Raw genomic sequence first — 27,408 nt, forward strand, 5'->3', positions numbered from 1 at the left:
CATAGGATAATTTTATTCAAGCTTTACAATAACTTAATTTAATGGATATAAACATAAGCATAAACCTCAACTTTTTTAAGCATACCAGGTACTTTGATTTCCATAGTCAACATATATCACTTTTAAAGTTTCTTGAGTCCTTAATCTAATGATTTTAATTTCTTCCATGATTTTAATTTGACCAAAACAGGTACAAGTTATGTTGCATTATAAGTACATTTTTACAGAGCCATTTACAAACAAGGGTATTGTCAAGCAATATGGTTCCACCATTTTCAGAATTATTTTTTTTGGTTGCCATAGCACCACAAATTTTGACGTAGGAACAAAATGAAATGACCTGCATAATGTCCATATTGCCATCTATCCATTTAACAAGTTTCATGAAAAAATATTAAGAACTTTTAAAGTTATTGCAAGATCCAGAAAAGTGTGACAGACAGACAGACTCACAGACAGACTCACAGACGCACAAAGCGCAAACCATAAGTCCCCTCCGGTGAAACCAGTAGGGTACAAAAAGCAACAATCTAAAAGAACAGAGAACATTCCAAAAATTGAATGTTCATGTTAATAGGACAGTACTTAGTTATATTTAATAATTGACAACACTTTTCATGAAGGCAAAATGGTTGCAAAGCATGACACAACATTAGATAATTCACAGTATAATATTGTATTCATTTGCAAACATACATTAATAAATGTAATACTTCATAATACTGTAAAACAAAGTGAAGTAAAATGTACAATTGTTAAAAAATATATATGAACACATCTTTGAACACATTAATTATCCAATTTTGAACAGATCATGACACAATTTACTTTTGTTGTAAATAAGGGCACACAATTAAAAGGCATACTAAGATAAAAGATCAATAAATATAAAATGCTACCCTAGAACAACAAAAAACAACATTGAAGAGAAAAACTTACATCAACATATTATTTGCTGCAAGGTTATGACCTAAAAATGCAACTTAACATGTAAACATCATAAATGTATCTTCTATCAGCTACCTTGACATTAAGCCTACAAAACCCATATGAAATGTCATGCTAGATCTGGATATAAGGCACTTACATTAGTAGTTTTAACCAGGGATCATATTTTTTTCGGTTTTGTCGGTCCTAGACCGATTGGGGTCATGAAAGACCGATTGAAAATCCCAAACAGTCGGTCCGATTCTGTTTGCTAAAATTCCCATGTCATGAAATCGATTACACCGTGTACATGCTAACATACCCTAATGACATTCTTATCTCAATTATATGCGATAAACCATTGGCTGCAGTCTCTAAACCGGTCAGGACCGGTTTATTGCACGTGAGACAAGAATCAAAAACTTGTGAACAGCGGATTTAAGACTCATCGGAAAAGACGCGTCTGAAAGCTAGCGCTGTAACTAAACAAAACATGCCAATACATTTTCCGCCAGCGTAATAATCCGGTAATATAATTATGAATGAAAGTCGCGGATCTGATCGACAGAACAGCCGAAAGTTATTTTTATGGGCGGAACTTCACATAAAATAGTTCACAAGAAAAAATTATGCATTGTATTAATCTTTAGTAAAACCTTGTAAGAATCGATAATAATTCGTGTACCTTATACTTTGTTGTTGAATAACTCACAACCGGAAAATTTGATGCGTGGTTTCAAATGTTTCGCTCTCGCGATTAAATCCCTACGCATCTAAACTATCAGCTGTGGGTTATTTGACAACAAACTATAATGTACACGAATTATTTCTTCATTATTTGGTTCGTTATTGTCAGTAGCTAACCTACGCACAGACCGATTGATGTTGCTGGAAAATATGATTCCTGGTTTTAACACAATTGCTCAGTAAGTAGTTATAAAACAATAGCTTAGTAAATAGTTTTAATACAATAGCTCAGTAAGTAGTTTAAATACAATGGCTCAGTAAGTAGTTATAATACAATAGCTTAGTAAATAGTTTTAATATTTAAATACAATAGCTTAGTAAATAGTTTTAATACAATGGCTCAGTAAGTAGTTTTAATACAATAGCTTAGTAAATAGTTTTAATACAATGGCTCAGTAAGTTTTAATACAATAGCTTAGTAAAAAGTTTTAATACAATAGCTCAGTTAATAGTTTTAATACAATAGCTCAGTTTTGTTAACAGCTTTTTACTCAAAACTATTCAACCATATTTAGAAAGAGAAACAACCACCTTGAGCCCAAAAGCAATATACAATCAAGTTTTGATATGACACATCAACGGGGTATGTGTGATTTCGCATGACAATAGGTCAATCTGCTTTTTTATTAATGAAGCATAATCAATATATTTTGTAACAGCGCTCTGGATCTTATGCATGCAACTTGCAACCCTATTGAGGCCTCAATACAAGTTATTGACATACTTAATTTTGTTACAATAACTAACTTTTCTCATGAATTATTGTCTTTTTTTATATTTTCTTTCTATGACAATATGCAATTCAAAGGTCAGGATACAAGGTATTCACATATGAAGTTTACCATTTGTTATAAAGAATTCAATCGAATCCAGTTTATGTTTATTAACAGTGACTTTGACCCTACCTAGAGGGAAGAAATTTTTCAATGTTACCTTGAAATTTGGGAAAAGACATAATTTTAAAGAAATGTTCTTAGAGGAAAGGGGCTGGATTAAGCATAAGATACCTTTTCTAAAGAAGTAAAAACAATCTGGTTCATGTCTTCCAAGTTCCTACAGTAATAAACAATAGATAAACAGAAAAGCTTTAAGCAATATGCACAATTGATCAGCACCACCAACAATGCAATACTGACCTAATCCTAAGTCCCTTTATTATATATGGGCCATGCTCTGTGAAAAGGGGGTTTAATGCATGGATGTAAAGTGTTACGACACTTTTCTTTCATGGAATTTTTCGCTTACAGAAAGTCCCTTCTTTGCAACAAGAGCACCCCATAGCGGGTGCCAATGCTCGGCTGCGGGTGCAATTTTAAATAAATGACAGCTTGTCAGAAGTTTTATATTAGAGGTCACAGTGACCTTGACCTTTGACAAAGTGACCCTAAAAGTGCTTGTCAGAAGTTTTATATTAGAGGTCACAGTGACCTTGACCTTTGACATAGTGACCCTAAAAATGGGTGTGGCGTGTAGAACTCCTCAAGGTGCAGCTACATATGAAGTTTCAAATTTGTAGGTGGAAGCACTTAGATTTTACAGCCAATGTTAAGGTTTAAGCACGGCCGACAAGCTGGCAATGACAATACCTCGGGTTTTCTCAGAAAACAGCTGAGCTTAAAATCCAGTTGTAGCAGAAAGTTTCATTACTGATTAGCCTGTGCAGACTGCACAGGCTAATCTGGGTGGACACTTTATGCACATGCATTAAACCTCTTTTTCACAGAGCACAGCCTATATTCATGTACTATGCACACATGTGTTCGCTATATTAAAAGCAGTTTAACCAAAGACCTAATTCACATTTTTGGAGAACTAAGTCTTCGGCTCATTTCCATCAGGATACACCATCTATGCAGTCTAGTGCAAGGACATCCTGCAGTCTAGGCTCTGTTAGACTTGATGTAAGGTGCTGGTCTATCCCTTACGTTGCAAGAGAAATATGGATGTGCAAGAGCTGCCTTTGCAGAGATTCTTTGGCTTGGTTCATACTTCATCATTTTCTGAAATTGTACTTTTATAACATAGAATACTCTTGTGTTACAAAGAACGATCTTTACAATTTTTTTTCTCAGAGTTTGTTGAAATAAAACTTGCTATGAATTTTTTTTTCCAAGGGTCATTGAAGGTTAGTTATTTCAAGAAATTATGCAAACACTCAGTTATTTTTTTTAATTATTTATATTTATATGTACTCATAGACTAAACTCAGTCTGTGTCAGTAATTCCTTGTTATGTCAATAATAACAAGAGCATCGCATAACGGGTGCCACGCTCGGCTGTGGGTGCAGTTTTGAATGAATGAAAGCTTGTCAGAATTATTTTTTTTAGAGGTCACAGTGACCTTGGCCTTTGACCTAGTGACCCAAAATTGGGTGTGGCCTGTAGAACTCATAAAGTTGCAGCTACATATGAAGTTTCAAAGTTGTAGGTTGAAGCACTTTGATTTTAGAGCCAATGTTCAAAACCTTAACAAAATGTTAAGGTTTTAGCATGACGCGGACAGCGGACGACGAGCTGGCTATGATAACACCTCGGGTTTTCTCCGTAAACAGCTGAGCTAATAAAAATCATGTGAGGTTTAAGTGTGGGTGCGGGTATTTAGAACATTAATTTATTAATAAACATTTTCTATTCATAAGTATTTTTCTTCCTATTATTGTATTAACCTTGTGTTTTGTCATTTTTATGACCGAATTATTCAAAATAGTGCCATGTACATGCATAGTAAAAATTTAACATTTTTAAGCATAGGTGTCTTACCCATCTTTTTTCCTTAAATGACTTTTATAAACAGTTTATCAAATGTTTGGGACATTTCCAGCCAGTAGACTAGAAAGAATAAATACGAATATTTATTTTCTGATGTGGGAGAAATCCCCACAACGATGGCCACATCATGTCATTTTGTAGATGAATGAGTACAGCATATAGGATGTTGGACTATTCTGTACATGTTCATACGACACATACACACAAACATTTGGTCCAGTTACAAGAACGCAGTAAATTCCATCTCACAGAAGTTTAGGGTAGGTGCGCCATTATTAAATTGACCATGTGAAGACAGAAAGAACTATTAGTAAACACCTTGTGCTGATAAGTATTGCATTCAAGACATTAAATAACATGAAAATTCATTATTGTTGAATTACTGTTTATAATGCAGCAACAAAATATGAATTATAGGGAAATTAAAACCTTGCTAGAAAAAAAACAACATTAAAATGGTAAGTGTAGTGAAAAGTGGATTTTTATTGATCATTTAACCATTTAAGATTTCATGAATGTGTGACAATTTTTTTCTTTATTTAGTTAATAGACACAGTGATACATAAATGATATAATCCAATATATACATGAAAACATGGAGAGATGTGCAATTAATAGTCAAAAATACTTTATAAACAGTGTATGCAACAAAAGTTTAATGTTAATTAAATAATTGATTTAAAAAGAAACAAGAAATGTGTTTGCCAGAAACACAATGCCCGCTATTGCGCCACTTTGAAATTTTTGTTGTAACCTTAAATTTAATTAAACCAAGTGTACCGTTAGCAGGTCCAGTCCATCTGGAGCCAGGTGAGGCAGCACATTGCTGATTGGTTGATGAGGCCACTTTGGAAAAGAGGACTTGAAATCTGGCAGCTGGGTCACGTTGGGCCACACCGTCTCATCAGGAGTTCCTGACAGTGGAATGAAAATTGAAAACCTGCCAAGCAACAACTTTTTGCTGTGGCAGAGACAAACATCGAAACCTCGGGCTGTGGTAATAAATTCGCAAAATTGAAAAATTGCAAAAACATAAAAATTAAAACTTTATGAAAATTAGTAATTCTACAGTAAGGAACATACCAATTAGCATGGTTGTAGGTTAAATTTTTCATTTGATGATCTTCTAATGATATACAAAACAAGGTACGGACCAATGGGCAGATGAAATGCAATATAACCACGCTTGTTCAAAGTCTGGCATAAAATTAAATATAGATAATCATTAAACATGTTGATTGTTTGCAGATTTCTTCAATGCAAAAAGATTCTTTTTGAATAAGCTCAATTTTATCTCATATTAACACAGTGAACTGGTTACTTTTACCTAAGGTTCTGAAAATCCTGAACAACTGGTCTATTTCTGAGTCCCCAGGGAACAGTGGCTTTCTGGTTATCTGAAAACATAACAAGAGGGCCAAGATGGCTCTAGTTCGCTCACCTGAGAGGAGTCGGTTCATTCAATCTTTACCAAATGTCAAACTTGACCTAGATATTGTCCAGACAAACATCCTGGTCAAGTTTCATCATTATTTCATCTGCCAGTCATGATCAATGTACCTATGAAGTTTCATGATCCTAAGCGTAAGCATTCTTGAGTTATCATCCGGGAACCATTTTTCTAAGTTGAGTCACCGTGACCTTGACAGCCATTGTGTGAATACGTTTTTTGGCACTGTGACCTTGACCTTTGACCTAGTGACCTGATAATCAATAGGGGTCACCTGCGAGTAATGATCAATATACCTATGAAGTTTCATGAACCTAGGCATAAGCGTTCTTGAGTTATCATCCAGAAACCATTTTACTATTTCAGGTCACCGTGACCTTGACCTTTGACCTAGTGACCTGAAAATCAATAGGGGTCATCTGCGAGTCATGATCATTGTTCCTATGAAGTTTCATGATCATAGGCCTAAGCATTCTAAAGTTATCATCCAGAAACCATTTTACTATTTCAGGTCACCGTGACCTTGACCTTTGACCTAGTGACCTGAAAATCAATAGGGGTCATCTTCGAGTCATGATCAATGTACCTATGGAGTTTCATGATCCTAGGCCTAAGCGTTCTTGAGTTATCATCTGTAAACCATTTTACTATTTCGGGTCACCGTGACCTTTGACCTAGTGACCTGAAAATCAATAGGGGTCATCTACGAGTCGTGATCAATGTACCTATGAAGTTTCATGATCCTAGGCCTAAGCGTTCTTGAGTTATCATCTGGAAACCATTTTACTATTTTGGGTCATCGTGACCTTGACCTTTGACCTAGTTACCTGAAAATCAATAGGGGTCATCTAAGAGTTATGATCAATGTACCTATAAAATTTTATGATCCTAGGCCTAAGCGTTCTTGAGTTATCATCCGGAAACCATTTTACTATTTCGGGTCATCGTGACTTTGACCTAGTGACCTGAAAACCAATAGGGGGCATCTGCGAGTCATGATCAATGTACCTATGAAGTTTCATGATCCGTGGCATAAGCGCTCTTGAGTTTTCCTCCGGAAACCATCTGGTGGACGGACGGACCGACATGAGCAAAACAATATACCCCCTCTTATTCGAAAGGGCATAATGAGAAAACTGCCCCCCTCCCAGCAGCCATGTTATTCAACTGACCGGAACCATTTTTGAACTCAACTCTCGTATCAAGGAAACAAATGTTCTGAGCAAATTTCATGAAAATTGGGCCAAAAATGTGACTTCTACTGTGTTCACATGTTTTCACTATATACATATAGAGAAAAATGCCCCGCCCACTGGCGACCATGTTTTTTCACCGATTCCGACCATTTTCAAATTTGTCCAAGATATCAATAAAACCAATGTTTTGACCAACTTTCATGATGATTGGGCAAAAATTGTGACTTCTAGAGTGTTTACAAGGTTTCTCTATAGCCAAATTGGGAAAACTGCCACTATATACATATAGAGAAAAATGCCCCGCCCACTGGCAGCCATGTTTTTTTCACAGATCTCAACCATTTTTGAACTCGTCCGAGACATCAATTGAACCAATGTTTTGACCAACTTTCATGATGATTGGGAAAAAATTGTGACTTCTACAGTGTTTACAAGGTTTCTCTATAGCCAAATAAGAAAAACTGCCCCGCCCACTGGCGGCCATGTTTTTCAACGGATCGGAACCACTTTAAAACCTAACCAAGATATCATTAAGACAAACATTTTGACAAAGTTACATGAAGATTGGGCATGAAATGTGACTTCTACAGTGTTTACAAGGTTTTTCTTTTTTTTTGACCTAGTTACCTAGTTTTTGACCCCGCACAACCCAGTTTCAAACTCGGCCGAGATTTCATTGGGACAAAGCTTCTGACCAAGTTTCATGAAGATGGGACAAGAAATGTGGCCTCTAGAGTGTTTACGAGCAAATGTTAACGGACGGACGTACATACGACGGACAAAGACTGGTCACAAAAGCTCACCTGAGCAATCAGGTGAGCTAAAAACACAAGCATGTAATGACAACCTGAAGAATTTTCAGCCTCAACACGACTTGTCTTTAGGAGGTTTTAACAAGACATTGGTTATGTTTATGGGAAACCAAAGTTACAAAATTTGGTCGCCACAAAAACACTGTTAAGTCATGGGATAGTTACATGATTATAAAGATGTTTTGCTCTGATCTTATCATTTTTCAATAAGATGCCTTTACAGATCTTACCAGTCGACTCACTATGAGAATGAATATCTTAACTGATTATCAAGGCAAATCTTGGTATGTTTGACAAGCTGAAAGGATAGTTTCGTTAATGTGTGTGCTGAGTATTTTTTATGTGTATGTATATATTTTTATATGTAATTTTGTAAAACATGTAAGTAAATAAGCTCACCTTTTTATGATTTTAAAAGTGCACCATGTAATGATGTAAAATATTACCATTTCAGCAAATATGCAGCCAAGACTCCATACGTCCACAGGTGTAGAGTAAAACCTGCTACCAAGTAAAATCTCTGGTGCTCTGTACCATAATGTAACAACCTGGAACATTCATTTGGGAAACTAGGTCATTAAGGATAGCACTCAAAGGGCTACAAACGGACATGGGCATAAAAATATTTCTTTGAAATACTTGGTAGAAAGGTGACTTCATTTAAATTTGAACCACTTTGACTACCTCGGCAGGGATTTCAAAATAAGAGACATATGCGAAAAAGGCTAAACCACATTTCAATCTAAGATAATTGTTTAAATAAATATATCTGAAGCTAAATCTGCATGTTTTCAGCTACTTGCTCCTGCATTTTCAGCGCAATGACTCCACTAAAAGTCAAGTTATTGAGCAGACAACACTTTTCTACATTAAGCCAAAGTGACGTTGAATCAACTGGTCCTGAATGTAATCCCAAGCCAGGGCTAAAGATAAGATTTCATGTCAATAAGTTTTCACTACAAGCTTTTTGAAGCAATTAGTTTTTTTCCCTCAAAACTTTTTGTCAATTAGTTTTTTACAATTTAATGAAAACTTACCTATATTTCAGGGCAAGATGAGCTCTTTGATTTACAGGTAGCCTAGGTAATGATAATTCTCAGCCAATTCTTGTTCCAGTCATTAATTCACAATTTTAAATGTTTTAAATGATTGATTTTAACTGTAAATTGTTTATTGAAAAATGGAAGATGAGTCATTTTATTTTAACACTCCTGCCGTTCAGTCTGAGAGCACACTCTTTTAGCTCTGGTTTTGAAATCCTGGACTAGTCTACCCTTTCTCCTTTTTTTCTTGCTAAGCCACAGCTGAACTGATTTTTGTGGATTAAATGATGATATGTCACACTTGGTCATTGCAATGAATATCAGTGTGTCAAGATTTTCTGGCTTTAAAGACCCTCTGCACTTGTTCTTTATACGGTTTTGGGTACTAAAACTTCTCTCACACTCCACACTGGTAATTGAGAAGCAAAGAGCTATCTTGCATAACATAACAAATTCTGTCAAGTCTTCATGCATCAAGATGACCCTTTTACACAGATTCTGCAGTGAATAGTTTTTGTATGAGCCCTGTAGCATGCCCCTCATACTTGGCCACTGTTTTTTAAGTTTCTCTATGTCTAACAATTTGTGCACCACTTTGGTTTCTATATCAATTCCTTCCAAAAGATTGCCATGGTATATTTGTGCATCTTTATCTTCTCCATAGAGGAAGCCAACTTTCTCCAAAGCATCTAGTGACTCTGTCTCACTGGACACAGTTACTACCAATGGTTCCAACAACAAGCTCAAATCTTTAAATATTTCACTGTCCTCTTTCCGAAATCTGTGCCTGATGTTCTTCTGCAACTTTTCTACATACCTTGTTCTCAATGATGAAAAATCATGGTTAATGTTTTCTGAATATCTTAAAAGTTTTTCTTCATCTAGATAAGCCACTGTCTTGGAATCTTCCTTTTTTAACTCAATGCACCGTTTCATAGCTTTCAAATAATCACCATCATTGATTTCCAAGTGTTTAAGTTGACCTAGTGTGCCATCAAGAAAGGGTTGTATCTGACTAAAACAAAGATTTTTTTGCTGTTGCTTCTGGCTGAAAACAGCCACACACTCGTGCACATCTAGCATCAGAGCAACAAGCAACACAGTTTTATAATCTGAAAAGTACTTGAAGAGACCTTTTGCTGTTGAAGATTCACTGGCGAAGCTCGTGAGTGTAGCTAGGAGGGAGCTGTACGATTCATATACTGCCTTAACCGCATTTCTTAAACCTAACCATCTTATACTATAAGGTTCTTTTATAGTTAATTCTGGTTCTCTCAACACTGCTTCCAGATCTTTCAGGCGTTCCATTTGGATACTTAAGTTACTCATAAAGTGGTACAATGCACCAAACTTCTCTTTAAACTTTTCAAGAACTTCATCTTTCTTAATAGAGTCAATCACAGCCAGATTCAACCTGTGTGCAATACAATGAGTTTGTAACATAAATGGTGAATTTTTGGATCTAAGCTGCACACCAACACCTGCCTTTCTGCCAGTCATTACAGAGGCACCGTCTGTAGCTGGAGACACAATCTTACCAGGGTCAAGACCTGATCTCTCTAGACAACTTATTACTTCTTGTACTATGGTGTAGGCCTTACCATCTTTAATGTGAATGTTTCCTAAATCTTTTGTCACAGATTTCCCATTATTGACCTATCTGACACAGATGGATAAGTGTTTCTGTACTGTAAGGTCAGTACTTTCATCCAGCATAACTGAGTACACATCAGAGGTTATAAGTTCTGCTACCAGATCTCTTTGAAATACAGTCTTGATGCATCCTTGAATTTCTGACATTGTATCACAGCTTAGATTTTTATATTTAATGTCAGTCCCATTCAATCTCTGGAGTTCAAGTAGACTATTAACTTTCCACGAGGGCAGTTCCTCGCATGCAGCATAATGAACACTGCGAAACAATTTTAAATCATCATCTTCCACTTTTTCATTGGTATCAACAGGCACTTCTTCAATACAAGAGGCCGAAGCTTCTGCTCTGGAAGTTAACATTTTTTTCTCGGCATCTCTGTGTTCGGTACAATTATTGTGCTTGACTATCGTGTCCTTTTGAATATTGCATGATCCAGCCCTAGCCCATACTGTCGTAACATTACCTTTCATACAAAAGTTGCACTTAAGGCGCATTTCCAATCCCTCGCCTTCAACAACGAGCCAGTGAAAGTCAGTTTTCCACGACGCTATTTGTTTTGATGAGACAGAATCGCCGCGGTGTTTTGCGACGACTGCTTCTGAGGTTTTCACCACCTCCACTATCAAATCATGAATAACACTTTTGACAACATCTCTTCCCGATGGAAAAAAAATGGTTCGGACTGCGAAACAAACTTCAATATACTCGGCGCACACGTCGTTGCTGAACTTTTACTAACCCGGCTGCGCTAAGCAGCCGACATTTTTCACGTTGTATTTACCGGAAGTAACTTGTATATATAGACACCGGCCCAAACGGTGTCAACTATTACGGCCGCACTAAAATTATTTCGACACCGGTTTAAGGCAGGAGTTGGCCGCTTCAGAAGTCGGAACAAACAGTAGATCGATGTTTATAAACTCGCATTTATGTCGGCAATAATAACGCGATACGAAAGGAAACAGTATAATTAAAACGATCATGAATTGATTGAAATTCGTTTTTCCTCCTTCATAATCGTTTTCTGTACGATCGTTTTTTTATTTCAATTCGTTTTCTGCCAAATACAAATCGTAATAACGATAAAACGATCCTTATCTGTAGCCCTGCCCAAGCTATGTCTGCATGTGAGCTACCGACACCCACTATCTACACCCAAAACTTCCATGCAATGTTATCATTCAAACTTAAGTAATTAAGTGGAAACTGCAGTGCTTTTTCATTTTATCTTACAGACTGTGCCTTTAAGGTTGGGAAAATAGCATGATAGACAATGAAATTGGAAAAAATTAAACATTATTGAAATGATTATATATATAATTGTATTCCACTTGTTAATAAGCGCATGTTCAACTTAAAACAAATTATAATACAAAGTGGTACTGAATTATTTAGCTGTTTAATGAATTGCAAACTAAATATATCGACCAGAAACCACCTGCTTGACCCCAATGTTATATACAGGAATTTCAACTTTATCTAAAAACATGGTTAACAAGAGTCAATGCAATTGCTATTTGACTGTCACCTAAAATACCTCATGTGTGTAAGTTCTCACAGGCACCCCAAAGGCTCTTGCTAGGCCAAAGTCAGCCAGTTTGATGTTTCCCTGCACGTCTATGAGAAGGTTCTGAGGCTTGATGTCCCTGTGCAGAACTCTGTGAGCGTGACAGTAGGCAATCCCCAACAGCAGCTGGTACATGTAACTCTGTCAACATATACGAGAAACAGCACCTATTTATAACATGACCTACGCTCCAGGAGTGAAATAACGTAATGCTCAATTTTGTTTATTACACGGATGTTATTACACTAGTTATATAACTGTGAAATGACGTCATTTTTTTATTTTCAGCAAATTTCTTTAGTTAAACTCTTTTACAATGTGAATAAACGGTGAAAAGAGCATAAAATAAAAAGAACATTTGTTGGTCGTGTTATAAATAGAATCTTTGTCATTTTGTATTGAATTTATTAAAAAAGTCATCAAAATAAAGATAAAAACTCGGCAAGCCTTGTTTTTATCTTTATTAAGATGACTTTTTTAATAAATTAAATACATAACGACCACTCATGCAAGATCCTATATGTAGTAAACTCTTGTTGGTTAATGTTTTGCTAAATCTATGAAGCTGCCTATCTGACATACCTTAATCTAATAACCTTGGTTTTCTACTTTGTTGAAAACTTGTAAGTAATGTTGCTGTGATTTTAATTTCTCATGCAATGTTGCAATTTATAAAGAAAGTTTGCCGATACTTAAATTGTTATGGTACTGTATGGATTCCATTTAAAACTTCCTTGGATTACTTGTCTACAGTAAGAATATATGTGCAGAGTAAGGTTCACATCTGTCTTTGAAAATGTTTGCTCACCAGTAATTTTATTGAGAGAATAATCAAATGTATAAAGAAGCAAATGGAAAAAATATCAATAGCCAGCCCAAGGACTTGTAGAATAATATTTCTGATTACATAATATACATACTACAAAACATTACCCTGATAAGTGGGTCCCCAAGACCAGTGGGAGGACAGCTGTCCATGTACTTCTTGAGGTCTTGATGTAGAAACTCAAACACCAAGTACAGCTTCTTCTCACTGTGCACTACATCTAGCAGCCTGGTAATTACAAATCTCACTAATCTTATTTCAATGAATTTTATGGAAACACAGTATTTTGTTGAAAATTGCAAATATTTATATACAATCATACTAAATACAATCATGATCTTTGGGCAATCTGGTTACCAAACTTGGTAAAGATTATGCCCATAAACATAATCACTAAGTTGCATGATCATCTCATATTAACTTTTCTGAATATTAATTGGACAATGTCTCCATACTTCTGGACCCGGCCTCCTGGCCCAGTTCTGGTATTCCCATTAAAACTGTATTTTTTTATAACAGGTGCACATGCTGGTTTAAAGGTCAAAGTAACAATGAATTGTGGAGAATGTATTTTACTTGTCAATGTGGTAAAAATGTTGACACAGAAAATTTCTTAGCAAATTATAACTGATATAACAAGAGCACCGCCTTGCGGGTGCAGACCGCTCATCTATTTTCTTTTTAAAGGTGAAGGGACTCTCATTTTCAATCACAAAGGAGGGAGGGGTGGAGTGAAGAGGGGGGGGGGTGGTGTGTGGGGGGATAGGGGGGGATTCTTGGGTGCGATGGTTGGACGGTATATCAAACATAAAATAATAAAAATAAATACGGTATTTGTGTTTTTTAACCGTTTCAAAAAAAATTTGGGGGTGGGGTGGGGGGGGGGGGGGTATAGTGTGAGGGTGTTGTGGTCATTTGTGACATGATCTTAAAAAAAAAAAAAAAAAAAATTAGGGGGGGGAGGGCACACGGGATGGTTTGGGTGGAGTCTATTGTGGTATGTCAGGTAAGAGTAGTTTTGTCAAAGTATCAATCAAATCTAATCATAAATAAAGAAGTTATGGCAATTTTAGCAAAATTTTATAATTTGACCTTGAGAGTCAAGGTCATTCAAAGGTCAAGGTAAAATTCAACTTGCCAGGTACAGTAACCTCATGATATCATGAAAGTATTTGAAGTTTGAAAGCAATAGCCTTGATACTTTAGAAGTAAAGTGGATCGAAACACAAAATTTAACCATATATTCAAAGTTACTAAGTCTAAAAAAGGCCATAATTCCGTAAAAATGACAACCAGAGTTATGCAACTTGTCCTTTTACTGTACCCTTATGATAGTTTGCGAGTGTTCCAAGTATGAAAGCAATATCTATGATACTTTAGGGGTAAAGTGGACCAAAACACAAAACTTAACCAAATTTTCAATTTTCTAAGTATAAAGGGCCCATAATTCCGTCCAAATGCCAGTCAGAGTTACATAACTTTTCCTGCACAGTCCCCTTATGATAGTTAATAAGTGTTGCAAGTATGAAAGCAATAGCTTTGATACTGTAGGAATAAAATGGACCTAAACACAAAACTTAACCAAATTTTCAATTTTCTAAGTATAAAAAGGGCACATAATTCTGTCAAAATGCACGCCAGAGTTATCTAACTTTGCCTGCCCAGTCCCCTCATGATAGTTAGTAAGTGTACCAAGTTTGAATGCAATAGCATTGATACTTTCTGAGAAAAGTGGACCTAAAGGCAAAACTTAACCAAAATTTTCAATTTTCTAAGTATAAAAAGGGCACATAATTCTGTCAAAATGCAAGCCAGAGTTATCTAACTTTGCCTGCCCAGTCCCCTCATGATAGTAAGTAAGTGTACCAAGTTTGAATGCAATAGCATTGATACTTTCTGAGAAAAGTGGACCTAAACGCAAAACTTAACCGGACGCCGACGCCAACACCGACGCCAAGGTGATGACAATAGCTCATAATTTTTTTTCAAAAAATAGATGAGTTAAAAATGACTTTAGTAGTTGAAATAATAAGTTCACTGGAAATTGTTTACCTCTGAATTCATGTCAACAAACATTGTGACAATGTTTGATGATAATTGCAACTACATGTAGTCGCTTACCTGGTTATTGAACTTGGCTGAGATATATGCCAACAAACATCATCAACAAGTTTCAAGATGATCCTATTGAACTTGAGTTAGAGAGCAGAAAAGCATGATATGACAATATTTTATTTAAATAAAAGGCCATAATTTAAAAGTGTATCCTGTGATCTAGGTCTATATCCAACTTGGCCAAGATGTTTTGATCACAAAATATCACCAAGGGATCAACCTTGCCCAAAAAACTAGGGAGCTGTCCATTTTTGAAATAAAGGAAAATTGAATGTAATTTGAAGAAAAAAAGAGATGTTTAATGGCACTTATCTACTGCTGGCAGTGCTGTAAAACTGATCTCTTATTTGCATGGAAAAACAATAAAAAATGCACGAGATCAGTGTTTGAAACATAAAAAACTTCTTTCACTCAAGATGCATTTCAAGAAAACTAAAAACATACAATAACATATGAAGTTAACTGAGTTTTTTTTGTTTATTTTGAATATTGTTTGAAAGTTTGGTTGAATAGAGATCGCCTGGTAAAACATAAAGAAGTTGCTTTATCAAAGATCCTTCAGAAATGCTTCAAGCAATCTGGTTGGTTATAAAACTTGGTTGAGATACATGTATAATGCATGAAAACATCATAACCTAGTTTCAGGATTAATTGAGTGGACTTTGTTCTACTGGGCACCACTAGCCTGCCAAAGGTGTTCCCATAATATGCCTGTTTTAAATAAGGTGTATAAAATAAAACATCCTTGATATTTATTATAACTATTATTGCTGCAATAATTATATCTAGATAGTGTACTTACCTTACTATATTAATATGATCCAATTCTTTTAACAAAGAGATTTCGCGAATGGCTGTGCTGGGCACTCCTTCAGAATCACTGAAATGAAAAGTAACTATTTTGAAAATATTGAAACTTGTGTATGATTCAATGACATGATCAGGATAGTTCAAAAGACTGCAGTCCAGATACTTACCCTGCCATTTGCAAAATTAGCCTATGGCTACACATTTGGCTGAAAAAATCTATTAAGCGGCAACTTTCTATTAATAAACACCAATAAAATAGTAAAAATGGTATAAGTAAGCAAAAATAAGGCATATTTGGCTAAAGAAAATTTGGAGCCAATATTGCAATGCTGTAATTATACCGTATATGCCCTTATTGACGCTCATGCCCTAATAGACAGACAGGCCGTCTTATCTGGGGTTAATCAGAATTTATCGGAACCATAAGATAAGATTTATGTAGCCCGTAATTCATTAAAGAGTGGCACATAACATCTGAAAACTTTGTTTTATGCGGCCATTTTATATGCATCACGGTGACACTGTAAATATGCTACTGTGCGATTATACTAGAAGGTTACAAACCAACAATAATAATAATTATTGTCGTCAGCACAGGTAAGTGATAAATCATAGAGATATAGACTTGTTTTATTTCTTCTTTCATTACAGACAAACAAATGTTATTGGTCTAATGACCAGCGCTATCATAGTCTGTTTCAACATGAGCTCCTTGTCATCCACATGTTCATCGGAGTCTGATAAAAACATGTCGTCTGCTTGAAAATTGTGGGTGTATAGATATAAAAAGAAATAACAATGCAGAAAACCACGAGAACTATAGAAACTACTTTCATTTATAAAATTTTACTGTAGTGCGTAGTATAAAAACTTGGGGATGATCGTTATCGCGTACAATAATTATGCATTTGATTTTTAAAAACAAAACGGAACAAGTACGCTGTCAGGCTTGGCGAAATTGCCGATCCTGACCGGCAGATTTCCATTTGGTCCGGCAGATTTAACAAGAATGTAAATCCTGGCGACCGGCAAAATGTGAAATGAATGCAAACAAATAATACTTTTTTTCAAAGTTGAAAATTCGAAGAGCAAACCCCTTACTACATCATGAAAATGAAATCGCTCATTGTTTTGATTTTTGCAATAAGTTTGTTACGTACAATTAGCAAATCCAACTGCTTACACAACACCTACTTCAAACTCAGTTGCAAAATCGGCAACTGCGTTCTAACAAAAAAGATCTTGATAGCTTTGACATATTTTTCGAGTAGATAAGGACATTTAAAATATGAATTTCTCTCTGAAGCATGACTTTAACAAGAGGGCCTTAAAGGCCCAAAGTCGCTCACCTGAGATTCAAAGGAACTGACCTGTTCTGTGCAGCCCAAGATGTCATTAGAACAAAATGTTCTTACAAACTTTCATGACTAGTGAACACCCTGGCAGCCACCTGTTTCAACAGACCTGAACCATTTTCATACACATCCAAGATATCATTTAAACAAATACATGTATACTGACAAAGTTTCATGAAGTCCATATAAAGCCACTGGTGGCCATGTTTTTCAAGCAACTGGAACCATTTTCAAACTTGTCCAAAGCATCATTGGGACATATCTTCTGACAAACTTTCATGATGAATGTAAAATAAATACGGCTTCTAGAGCGTTTACAAGGTTTAACCATAGCTATATAAGGAAAAATGCCACGCCCCCTTGGCGGCCATGTTTTTCCACCAACCAGAACCATTTGCAAACTCATCCAAAACATCATTGGAACAAATCATCTGACCAAGTTTCATGATGATCGGACAATAAATGTGGCCTCTAGAGTGTTAACAAGGTTTTACAAAAGCACGATATATAGCCATATTAGGAAAAATAACCCACCCCTTGGTGGCCATGTTTTTAAAGCAACTGAAACCATTTTCGAACTCATCCAAGATATCATGAGGACAAATCTTCTGACTTAGTTTCATGAAGATCGGAAAATAAATGTGGCCTCTAGAGTGTTAACAACGTTTTACTATAGCCATATAAGGAAAAATGCCCTGCCCCCTGGCGGCCATGTTTTTCAACCAACGGGCATCATTTTTTAACTTGTCCAAGATATTATTGGGATAAATCTTCTGACCAAGTTTCATGAAGATCAGACAATAAATATGGAGTCTTGAGTGTTTACAAGATTTTACTACAGCCATATATACATTGTAGCCATATAAGGAACAATGCCGGGCCCCTTGGCAGCCATGTTTTTCAAGCAAACGTAACTATTTTCAAAGTCATCCAAGACATCATTGAGACCAATCTTCTGACCAAATTTCATGAAGATTGGACAATAAATGTGGCCTCTAGAGTGTTCACAAGGTTTTACTATAGCCATATATAGCCATATAAGGAAAAATGCCCCGCCCCTTGGCAGCCATGTTTTTCAAGCAAACGTAACCATTTTTAAACTCATCCAAGATATCATACAGACCAATCTTCTGACCAAATTTCATGAAGATTGGACAATAAATGTGGCCTCTAGAGTGTTAACAAGGTTTTACTATAGCCATATAAGGAAAACTGCCCCGCCCCCTGGCGGCCATGTTTTTTCACCGATCTGGACCATTTTCGAACTAGTCCGAGATATCAATGAAACCAATGTTTTGACCAAGTTTCAGGATGATTGGGCCAAAATTGTGACTTCTAGAGTGTTCACAAGGTTTCTTTAAAGCCAAATAAGGAATTCTGCCCCGCCCCCTGGCGGCCATGTTTTTCAACGGACCGGAACCATTTTTGAACTCAACAAACATATCATTTTGACATAGTTACATGAAGATTGGGCATCAAATTTGACTTCTACAGTGTTCACAAGGTTTTTTTTTATTTTTACCTAGTTTTTTACCCAGCATGACCCAGTTTCATACTCAGTTGAGGTATCAATGGAGCAAATGTTCTGACCAAATTTCATGAAGATCAAACAATAAATGTGGCCTCTAGAGTGTTCACAAGGCAAAATGTTGACGAGGGAAGATGGACAAAAGGCAATCACAAAAGCTCACCATGAGCAGGTTGTGCTCAGGTGAGCTAAAAAGGTTGTTTATTAAATATAAACAATGTTCTAGTGATATCTTTATAACATGTACTCATCATAGGTCTCCAAAAATGTTATTGTTTTACATTGTACAAGACGTTGGTTTCCGTTAACCGCAATTGTATTTTCGATACTTCTTACTTTAGTTTACGTTGTTGTAATCCCTTAGAAAGAAGATTGATTAACTGTGTGACACTGAAGAAGATATGGACATTGAAGATTATTGTCCAGACTATCATGACAATTGATAACACCGAAAAACTGTTATCTTAGTAGGATAAAGCACTGTCAGTGGCTTGTTGAGATTAAATAAAGGATTTATCTTAATGTAAATAGTTGTGTTGTTGTTTTTTTGGTCAAGCTAAATTTTCTCCTGACCGGAAGATTTTCTGAAATGCCTGTCAGGATGATTGGCAGATTTTTTTCCAATTTTGACAGGCCTGCGCTGTTTCTGTTAAGCAATTACCATTTACATTGTTTATTATTGATTATCTATTTTGTCGATGAATATTCCTTGAGGACTGCGTGTAACTTGGGTGCTAGGCAGCGGTGAAAGGACATTGTCATTGGTGGCACGTGAGCTTTATGCCAATGACGCCAACTGTACGGTATTGAGTGTTCGGATGGACTGTTTGTCACACTATATATACTTATAAACTAGACACATCGAAGGCGCAAAATACCGGGTCAAACTGGATTTAATGGTGAGCGTCTCTTAATGGGGAAATATTTGAGTCGATGAAAAATTAAATGGGATCCAAGGCTGATTTGCGTTAAATTGGACATCAGGATGTAGCGGGTCTACAGCTTGGATTAAACAATGTTGTGAGCGGCAGGTAATGAAAATGTTACACTGTTCAAATGTGAGGAATAGGTAATAGTGGTTCGAATTTAACGTGCAGGGGTCTTGAAAAAACATGTGCAGTGGGTGTCAATAAGGACATATATGGTATGAGAAATAAAATGCCATCAATGAATGATATGCTTTTATTGAGTACATGTATATATATACTTATGTTAATTATCATATTTAATTACAATTATTTTTTTTTAATAGGGACACTTTTTAGACATAAAGCTGTTTAAGTATCTAACTCTAATGTATTTTATAACGGACATGGTCTGGTCACTACTAGGAATGTGGAATGGATTTCAGATATGATTGTTTATCAATGTTCAAATTAAAATTGAAGTGACAGATTGAGGCCAATTAAAACCTGTGGTCACCTTTTTGGTGACATTTATAAAAGACAGGCATGTCTGGACTCTCATTTACTGATTTAAGTTATGTGAAGTGTAGTGTGTCAATGTGTAAGGAAAATCAAGGAAACATATAAAGTTAGCAGTGTTCTGCCGTGGATGCGCCCTTGCGTCATTGGCGCAAAAAAAAGAGATTTGTCCCCACTTGTTTTCCGTATAAGGGGGTGCGGGCGCACAGGAATTAGAAATGAAAACTAATTGATTCAATGTGTATGTCCGTAAAGAAATAGAGTGGATGCGTAACTAGAACGAATTATTTCATTGGAGGTGACGTCATTTTACAGCCAATGGTTAATTTACTTTAATAACACTTTATTTCATTGGTAAGTTGAGATTATAACAACCAATCAAATACCAAGAAAATTTCCACAGCTATCAAAATGGCGGAAAGTGACCAGTCGAGGAAAACAAAATCTTTTTTTTTTCTTCTGGAAAGTAAAAATAGAAAATATGACAATAATAATAACACCCCAACAAGTCCAAACATCTTTTAGCAATGTCGAAAAAAGTCTGCCCCTTAACGAGAAAGCAAACTGGCTTCGATAATTTTCTTGGTTTCTGTTTGACAACAACAAAACGACATGCACTTTGTGCATTAAGCACTAAAAAAAAGAAAATTCCTTTACTATCGGTAATTCTAATTTGAAAGGGAATTCCCAGCAGATGTAGACAGATGTAGATGTAGACATTACATACCTGTAACCAGTGTTTTTTTTGGATGAAATATTCGGCGTTATTCGGCCCCATTCCTCCATCTTTAGAGTATATATTTTTCCCCCAAATATTTTTAAAATTCCCTTATCGGAAGTGTTATTCAATTTTAATCAATATCTCATTTAAATACGTCTTTTGTTACGAATTTACTACAATTTTCCTGAACTGCATCCGCGTGTTTACTTTCTTTTAGTCTTTACCGCAAACCGTACGTAGTTCACTATCACGACTTTCGCTTAACGACATCTACCGCAAACCATACGTATTCCATCATGTCGCACAACAACAAAAACTATTGTAAAAAAATTGACAAATCTGTTTTAACTTAAAAATAAATTGATATTCTTTTCAAACAAGTACAACTTAAAAGTTAGTCTTCTTCAAATGCCGGCAGTGAAATGCCAGAAACGTCTGGTCAAGAGAGTGTTGAAAGACTGTTTAGTTTGCTCAACCTGCTTTGCACGCCACTGAGAAACAGGCTTGGGGAAGCTACACTGGAGTCCCTGATCAGACTTTGTCTGCACACGGAGAGACTTGGTGAAGAGGTCACCAGAATAATTGATAAATTCGCTGAAAAGCCCAGAAATGTTGAACTTTGAACATGAACATAACATGTTTATGAATAAAAGAGTTTGAATTATGTTTTTCTCCCTCTGTATGGTGAATTATAGTGTTAAAACTTAATTTTGTACTGTTACTAGCTAAGCATAGAAATTTCCCCCTTTCCGCGCGAATTTTCCCCCCCTCAGGGGCCCCGACCCCCTTCCCCCAAAACTGAAAAAAAAAACACTGGTTAGTAACTGTTCAAAATTTTGATAATATGTTGACAATTGTTTTAATAAGTTTTTAAAATGTTTAAGTTTGAATTAGAATGTTACATCCTGTGGACGGACAGGCTGTATGAAAAATCAAGCCAGTTTAAGAGTGCAAGCAAAAGGTTATTAGTTTCTGAAAATTTAATTCTGCTACAAATATATTTCTGTGTCCTCAGTTTTTTCCCTTTTGTCCCCACTTTTTTAACCCTAAAGGGTCCCTGTCCCCGACAGTAAAGATTCACGGCAGAACACTGAAGTTATGTAATGTTGGTTCGTTCTAGATGTGTGTTGGAGATACTTACAGTCGATTGGTGTATAACGGATAGCTAAGGACTTCGAGTCTCATTTCAACGTAAACACCATGCATTCAGTAATTAAACCATTAAACCTAGATAGACACATGTCTTTCCTATTGAAACATGCCAGCGGTTTTAAATTTCCGAAAAATATTATTTGTTTACAGCGAGAATTTCATGGTACACTGATGCAGCCATCGGATTACATGTGTATCGTGTTATTTCTTGAAATTTGACACAGCATTTGTAAAAAATAATTGCAATATATGTACATTTCCAGAAAGGAAATTCATTTCTGCGTTTAATAAGACCAAATTCATGGAAATCGCTGCACAATTGATGAAGTAATTGCTGTTGAAAGCGATACACCCTATATTCGGGTCATTTTGAGTTGAATCTATATAAAGATTTGATTGCGGAAAATATGTTTTCAGAGAAATCGATTTTTCGTTATAATTTGATTATTTTTCATTAAAAATAATGTTTTTACTTATTAATATCATAGCCACACGCTTACCACATGTGTATTGGACAACTTCAATTGGGTTTATATTTATTTTGAGACAATCCCCACATTCCTGAATATGGGTCACCACATGTCCGTAATTCACTAATTCCCAAGTTGCAGCTTTCATGCTTATTTTATATGGTACGTATCAATTTGGTTTCTGAGCATTCTTTTTCATTTTTTTTGTAAAGGACACATAATACAAAAATATTACATCAATGAACATTACGTTTACCAAACAAAATCTGCAAAATTCAAGAAACCATTCGTCTGCACTTTTCCTGTTGTCACAAAAACGGTGCGTACATAACGTGACCTTGTTTTGCTTTCGAAAAAAGAAACAGTTGTAAACATTGACCTACATCAACAAAAACATGAATCGACTTAACAATGATAGGCTATTTGTATTCAATTAATAGAAAACTATAAATCTTAACATAAATAAAAGTATTTTGCAAAAAACGTTTAAGCTATCCGTTACTCACTAAAATCCGCTATACACCAATCGACTGTATAACAGCAGATGTCCCACCATTATCTTTCCATATTTACTTAACAGGTACACTCTATACCCAATAAGTTAGTTCATTAAAGAATAAGTTTCTTAAAATCGTATTAATATAAGTCATAAAAAGTTTGATTACGCATCCAGCCGAATTTTCTTCAAGGCAACCATCTGTCCGTTTATTTTGTCTTGTGCTTTGTAAACAACTCCATACGTGCCCTCGCCTATCTTTTCTATCTTTTGGAAATTCTCCATTTGGATATCGAACAAGATTTCCTTCAAGAAAGTTTAAATAATACTACTTAGGCTAAACATTCCACTTCATTTTTATTCAAAGAAATGTTCATCTGCTGCATTGTTTACATATAGGCGTCGAAGAATTTCCCGCGTTATTTCAATAAATGACCCCAAAGAAAATTTAAGGAAACGAAAATTGACCAATTAAAAAGTAGGTCCAATCCAACCGGGTCATCTTAGAAAGGTGGGTTGATGTGTGTTAACTTGCTATGAGTAGGACTAACAAACTTGTTTTATATATCACAGTGATATTACTGCTGAGATAATGAACTGTTAGATGTGTTTTCAAGCTTAATCATTACGATTGTACATCTCAAAAGGCTTTAACCGCTTTATAACAATTTTTACCTTGAAAAAAGCAAGAAAACGCATTTTTCTCAATTGTAGATGAAGTGTTAAACGGGAGCTTGGAGAATTGAGTGTAAAAATCTGTAAGAATTAAACTGAATGTCAAAAAGTATTGTGCGATTTTTCCTATAACATGACATCTCGTGGATCCCCTCGAAATAATCGGATGAATAAAAGGTAGCAGGCTCTTTCGGCCCCAAGCTTTTTCGGCCCAGTCCGAAATTTCAGGCTTTTTCGGCCCCAAGCTCATTCGGCCCCAAATCGACCAGGCTCATTCGGCCCCATATTTTATTACACCTATTAACTAGGGTGTATGATTGAATAAAGGTGTTCAAAATGATATATATTGTGTTGTCGGTTTGTTCCTTTGTATTTCTTTTGATCATTGATGATAAAATGAAATTAACGGAAAACCATTATTGTTTTACAAACTGTTACCAATGTATGTAATTGTTTTAATTGTTAAATTGTGCCGGCTTTTAATTGCATCGATTGTCGGTTTGTTTGTTAAATATTGCGTTTGATTAAAGGTGTAAATGATGAGTATTTGTTTGGTATGTTCCATTGTTGTTGTTTTTTTGTCGTTTATTTAGCAATTCTTAACGAAATTATTGCAAAACGTATAAAAGTGCTATTATTGTGTTAATTGGTATCATAAGTTAAATATATAATAAGTGAAGTATTTAAATAAGCAAAATATGTTATTCCACTTAAAATTCAATCATATCATAAAGTTACTTTGTTTGACACAAATTAGTTGAGATTAAGTCATATGCTGGGCTTGTGTTGTTTGCAAAAAATGGAATGCCCCTAATGGTGGCTAGTACTGTGACGATAGAGTATAAACTAGCACATATACATTAAAAACAGCCATTTTAAGTATGTTGACAATAGATTATAAAGTTGAAAATCAGAAACACATCTTTCAGTAAATTGCGTATTTTTGCGGCCCGAAAAATGCCCGTATGATGTCAGAAGATATAGATAACGTTTTGTGTAGGTGTTATGTTTTGCGAGATTGACGCTTGCATTGCGCAGTGGTAGCGCATTCGCTTACGGTTTCTGAGGACACAGGTTCTAATACCGGCCACATCACTTTTTTCAACCTTTTCTTACTATAAAAGAATAAATAAAATTATTTAAAACATAAAACATTTGCAAGCAATCATATTTAAAAAACATTTGAAAAAATAATCTTTGAACGATTGCTACAAAAACGTGGATGTGAACGAGATTTTGATTAATTATCGTAGTTCCACAACTTGTTTCATGTATATGCCATGATTTCAATGAATATGTTCCAAACATGTTTAGCTAACCTTTTGCATACTTAGTTATGTATTTATAATAAGGCGAATCTTTTCGTATTTGATGGTGGGGGTCACATATTTTTTCAATGTATGTATATATGGGGCAAGTCACTTCAAATACGCATGCTGTTTTAACTGACAAATATGTCTTTTTTTGCAGAAGAGTGTCGAGTTTTTTTAAGGGCTGTAATGTCGTTCAACTTTGTGACGGCAAACATTTACTTCACCTGAAACTTTCATGTTTCTTGCCTACAGACGTTCGATGTTGTCTGCCTTTTATTTAATTAATATCTGGAGTGATCGATAGGGTGACACACACAACATGCTTGATTTCACAAATACTAGTCTTCGTTGGGAGTTTACATTATCGGAGACGACTCTCCGAAAAAAAATAATTCGTCCATATTCATTTAAAATGTATGTGGATGTAATACGGCTAAGAATTGTTCAGATCAAAATCCGAGACATTACATAACACTCTCTAATTTTATTTACGATCGTTCTTCAACAACAGAAACAAATAACATTAACGGCGTATACCTTTTGGAAGTAATTTATTATTTCTCATTGAATACGTGCACTGTGTGATATTTTGGATTATAGTTTTTCATGTGACAAAATTGATTTAATCATTTAAACATTTGCAAAAGACGATGGACGTGAGCTTCAGTATACAACTAAATACCATTTTGTACAAGTACATGTTCATTTTCAATGCATTTATCACTATTAAAAGTTTAATCAAACGATCGTCTTGAACCGTAAGGCAAATTAAAGCATACATTGTTTTGTACGTTTAGCAGTTATTGTTAAATAAGCAAATCTTTAAGTCACCGTGATTGACTGTCGTCGCATATTAAAATTCAATGCACGGTCTCTTTCGCAGACGCTCCTTTTCATCAGCAAACCCTCTCAAAGTCATCATGGTTTACCGTCGTTGACATCCAGAGATTGGGTCTTGGTTGAAAACGAGTCAGCAGCCAGTGGGTGTACAAAGTACCGTTGTCAGCGTAATGGATCCCGGACCATGCGGTCGTGGAGTTGGAATTTCCGTACAAGTCGTTGCTAAAGGCAACAACCCAGCCAACGATTGTCGTGTTGTTGTCGGGCTTCAAGTATTTACCCGAAAGTTCATAGAATCCGTCGGCGTTGCCGACCGCCGTGAAATATTTGCCGTCGATATGTCCGCCGACGCAGGTGAATTTCATGACGGACTGGAGCTGGTTTCGCCAAACCCCCGCTATGCCGCACATGTTTTGAGCATCCGGTACAGGAACTTTGCAGAGACCTATAATTGACATATCGAAATAAATACTCAACGTCTTATTGTATAAGAACTGAGCATTTTGCACTCGTATCTTGATATCCATAAAAAAATATCATGGAAATACTAAACGTCAATATTATGATAGTTTTACGTTTGTATTATTGTTTTAAAATTGGATCCCTTAAACTGGAAAGTTCAGAAGCAGTTGCGACTGATTACTCAGGTACTGAAGATCTTACCGAACGGATTGTCCCTGCTGATTACAACGCCCAGTGCAACAGAACATAAGCAGCACACCACTGTAGCCGTTGTTAACATTCCTGATTTGTGATAATTTAAGTCTGAAAGAGAGTTAAATACAAAATAAGTTGAAATAACAACAGCGATTCGATAACAAGAGTAATGTACGTGAAAGTACGTAGTTCATTTGTTCTGTCCGTTTATATCATTCAATAGTCAATTAACCCATTTATGCCTAGTGGACTCTCCCATCCTTCTAAATTGAATCAATTTATTTCCAAAATTAGGGATGCCTAGTATTCTTATTTCTATATTTAGAACATTTTTTACAGAAAGTCCTTTAAGCAAACAGCGCAGACCCTGATGAGATGCCGCATCATGCGGCGTCTCATCTGGGTCTACGCTATTTGCCAAGGCCTTTTTTCTAGACGCTAAGCATAAATGAGTTACATTCAATTGTGCAAATGTTTCTATATTTATAAATTATTATGCATTAAGTTCATTTTATTCTCATTCCCCTCAACGACACGACAAAAGAAAGTCATAATTCATAAATAAATCTTACTTGGTATTCACGAAAGATCTATCTGGTACGAAGAGTACAAGATTGAATTAAGAAGCGGAATGTAATGTCTGACTTTATATGCAATGCATGTGTCGTCATATGATGCATGTTCGGTACTGCGAGGGAATCCCCGTAAATAAACACACCACGTAAATTTCACATCGATCATAATTGCGATTTATATTAAAATGTAAACTGCAGTGCGACGGTCTACATGATATATATTTTTTTATTTTGCCAAGGGCATAATGGGTTATATTTCAAAATGTCTGTTTATTATATGTTGTTA

At 35.7% G+C, this 27,408-nt stretch overlaps 2 protein-coding genes across 2 annotated transcripts; both read right to left on the minus strand.

Moving 5' to 3' along the window:
- On the minus strand, positions 1-23,485 carry LOC127860110 (cyclin-dependent kinase 2-like). Its single transcript, XM_052397924.1, has 8 exons — positions 23,232-23,485; positions 15,909-15,986; positions 13,099-13,219; positions 12,136-12,306; positions 8,348-8,449; positions 5,771-5,840; positions 5,224-5,357; positions 1-3,674 (listed from the first exon to the last, which is right to left on the minus strand). The coding sequence occupies exons 1-8, from the start codon at positions 23,345-23,347 to the stop codon at positions 3,555-3,557; spliced, it is 912 nt and encodes a 303-aa protein (XP_052253884.1). The 5' UTR covers positions 23,348-23,485; the 3' UTR covers positions 1-3,554.
- Positions 23,486-25,616: 2,131 nt separating this feature from the next.
- LOC127859289 (streptavidin-like) lies at positions 25,617-27,204 on the minus strand. Its single transcript, XM_052396531.1, has 3 exons — positions 27,120-27,204; positions 26,554-26,655; positions 25,617-26,335 (listed from the first exon to the last, which is right to left on the minus strand). Exons 2-3 carry the CDS (start codon positions 26,630-26,632, stop codon positions 25,947-25,949), a joined length of 468 nt encoding a protein of 155 aa, XP_052252491.1. The 5' UTR covers positions 26,633-26,655; positions 27,120-27,204; the 3' UTR covers positions 25,617-25,946.
- Positions 27,205-27,408: the final 204 nt, after the last annotated feature.

The sequence above is a fragment of the Dreissena polymorpha genome, chromosome 15 (assembly GCF_020536995.1).
Source record: "Dreissena polymorpha isolate Duluth1 chromosome 15, UMN_Dpol_1.0, whole genome shotgun sequence".
Taxonomy (NCBI): Eukaryota; Metazoa; Mollusca; class Bivalvia; order Myida; family Dreissenidae; genus Dreissena; species Dreissena polymorpha.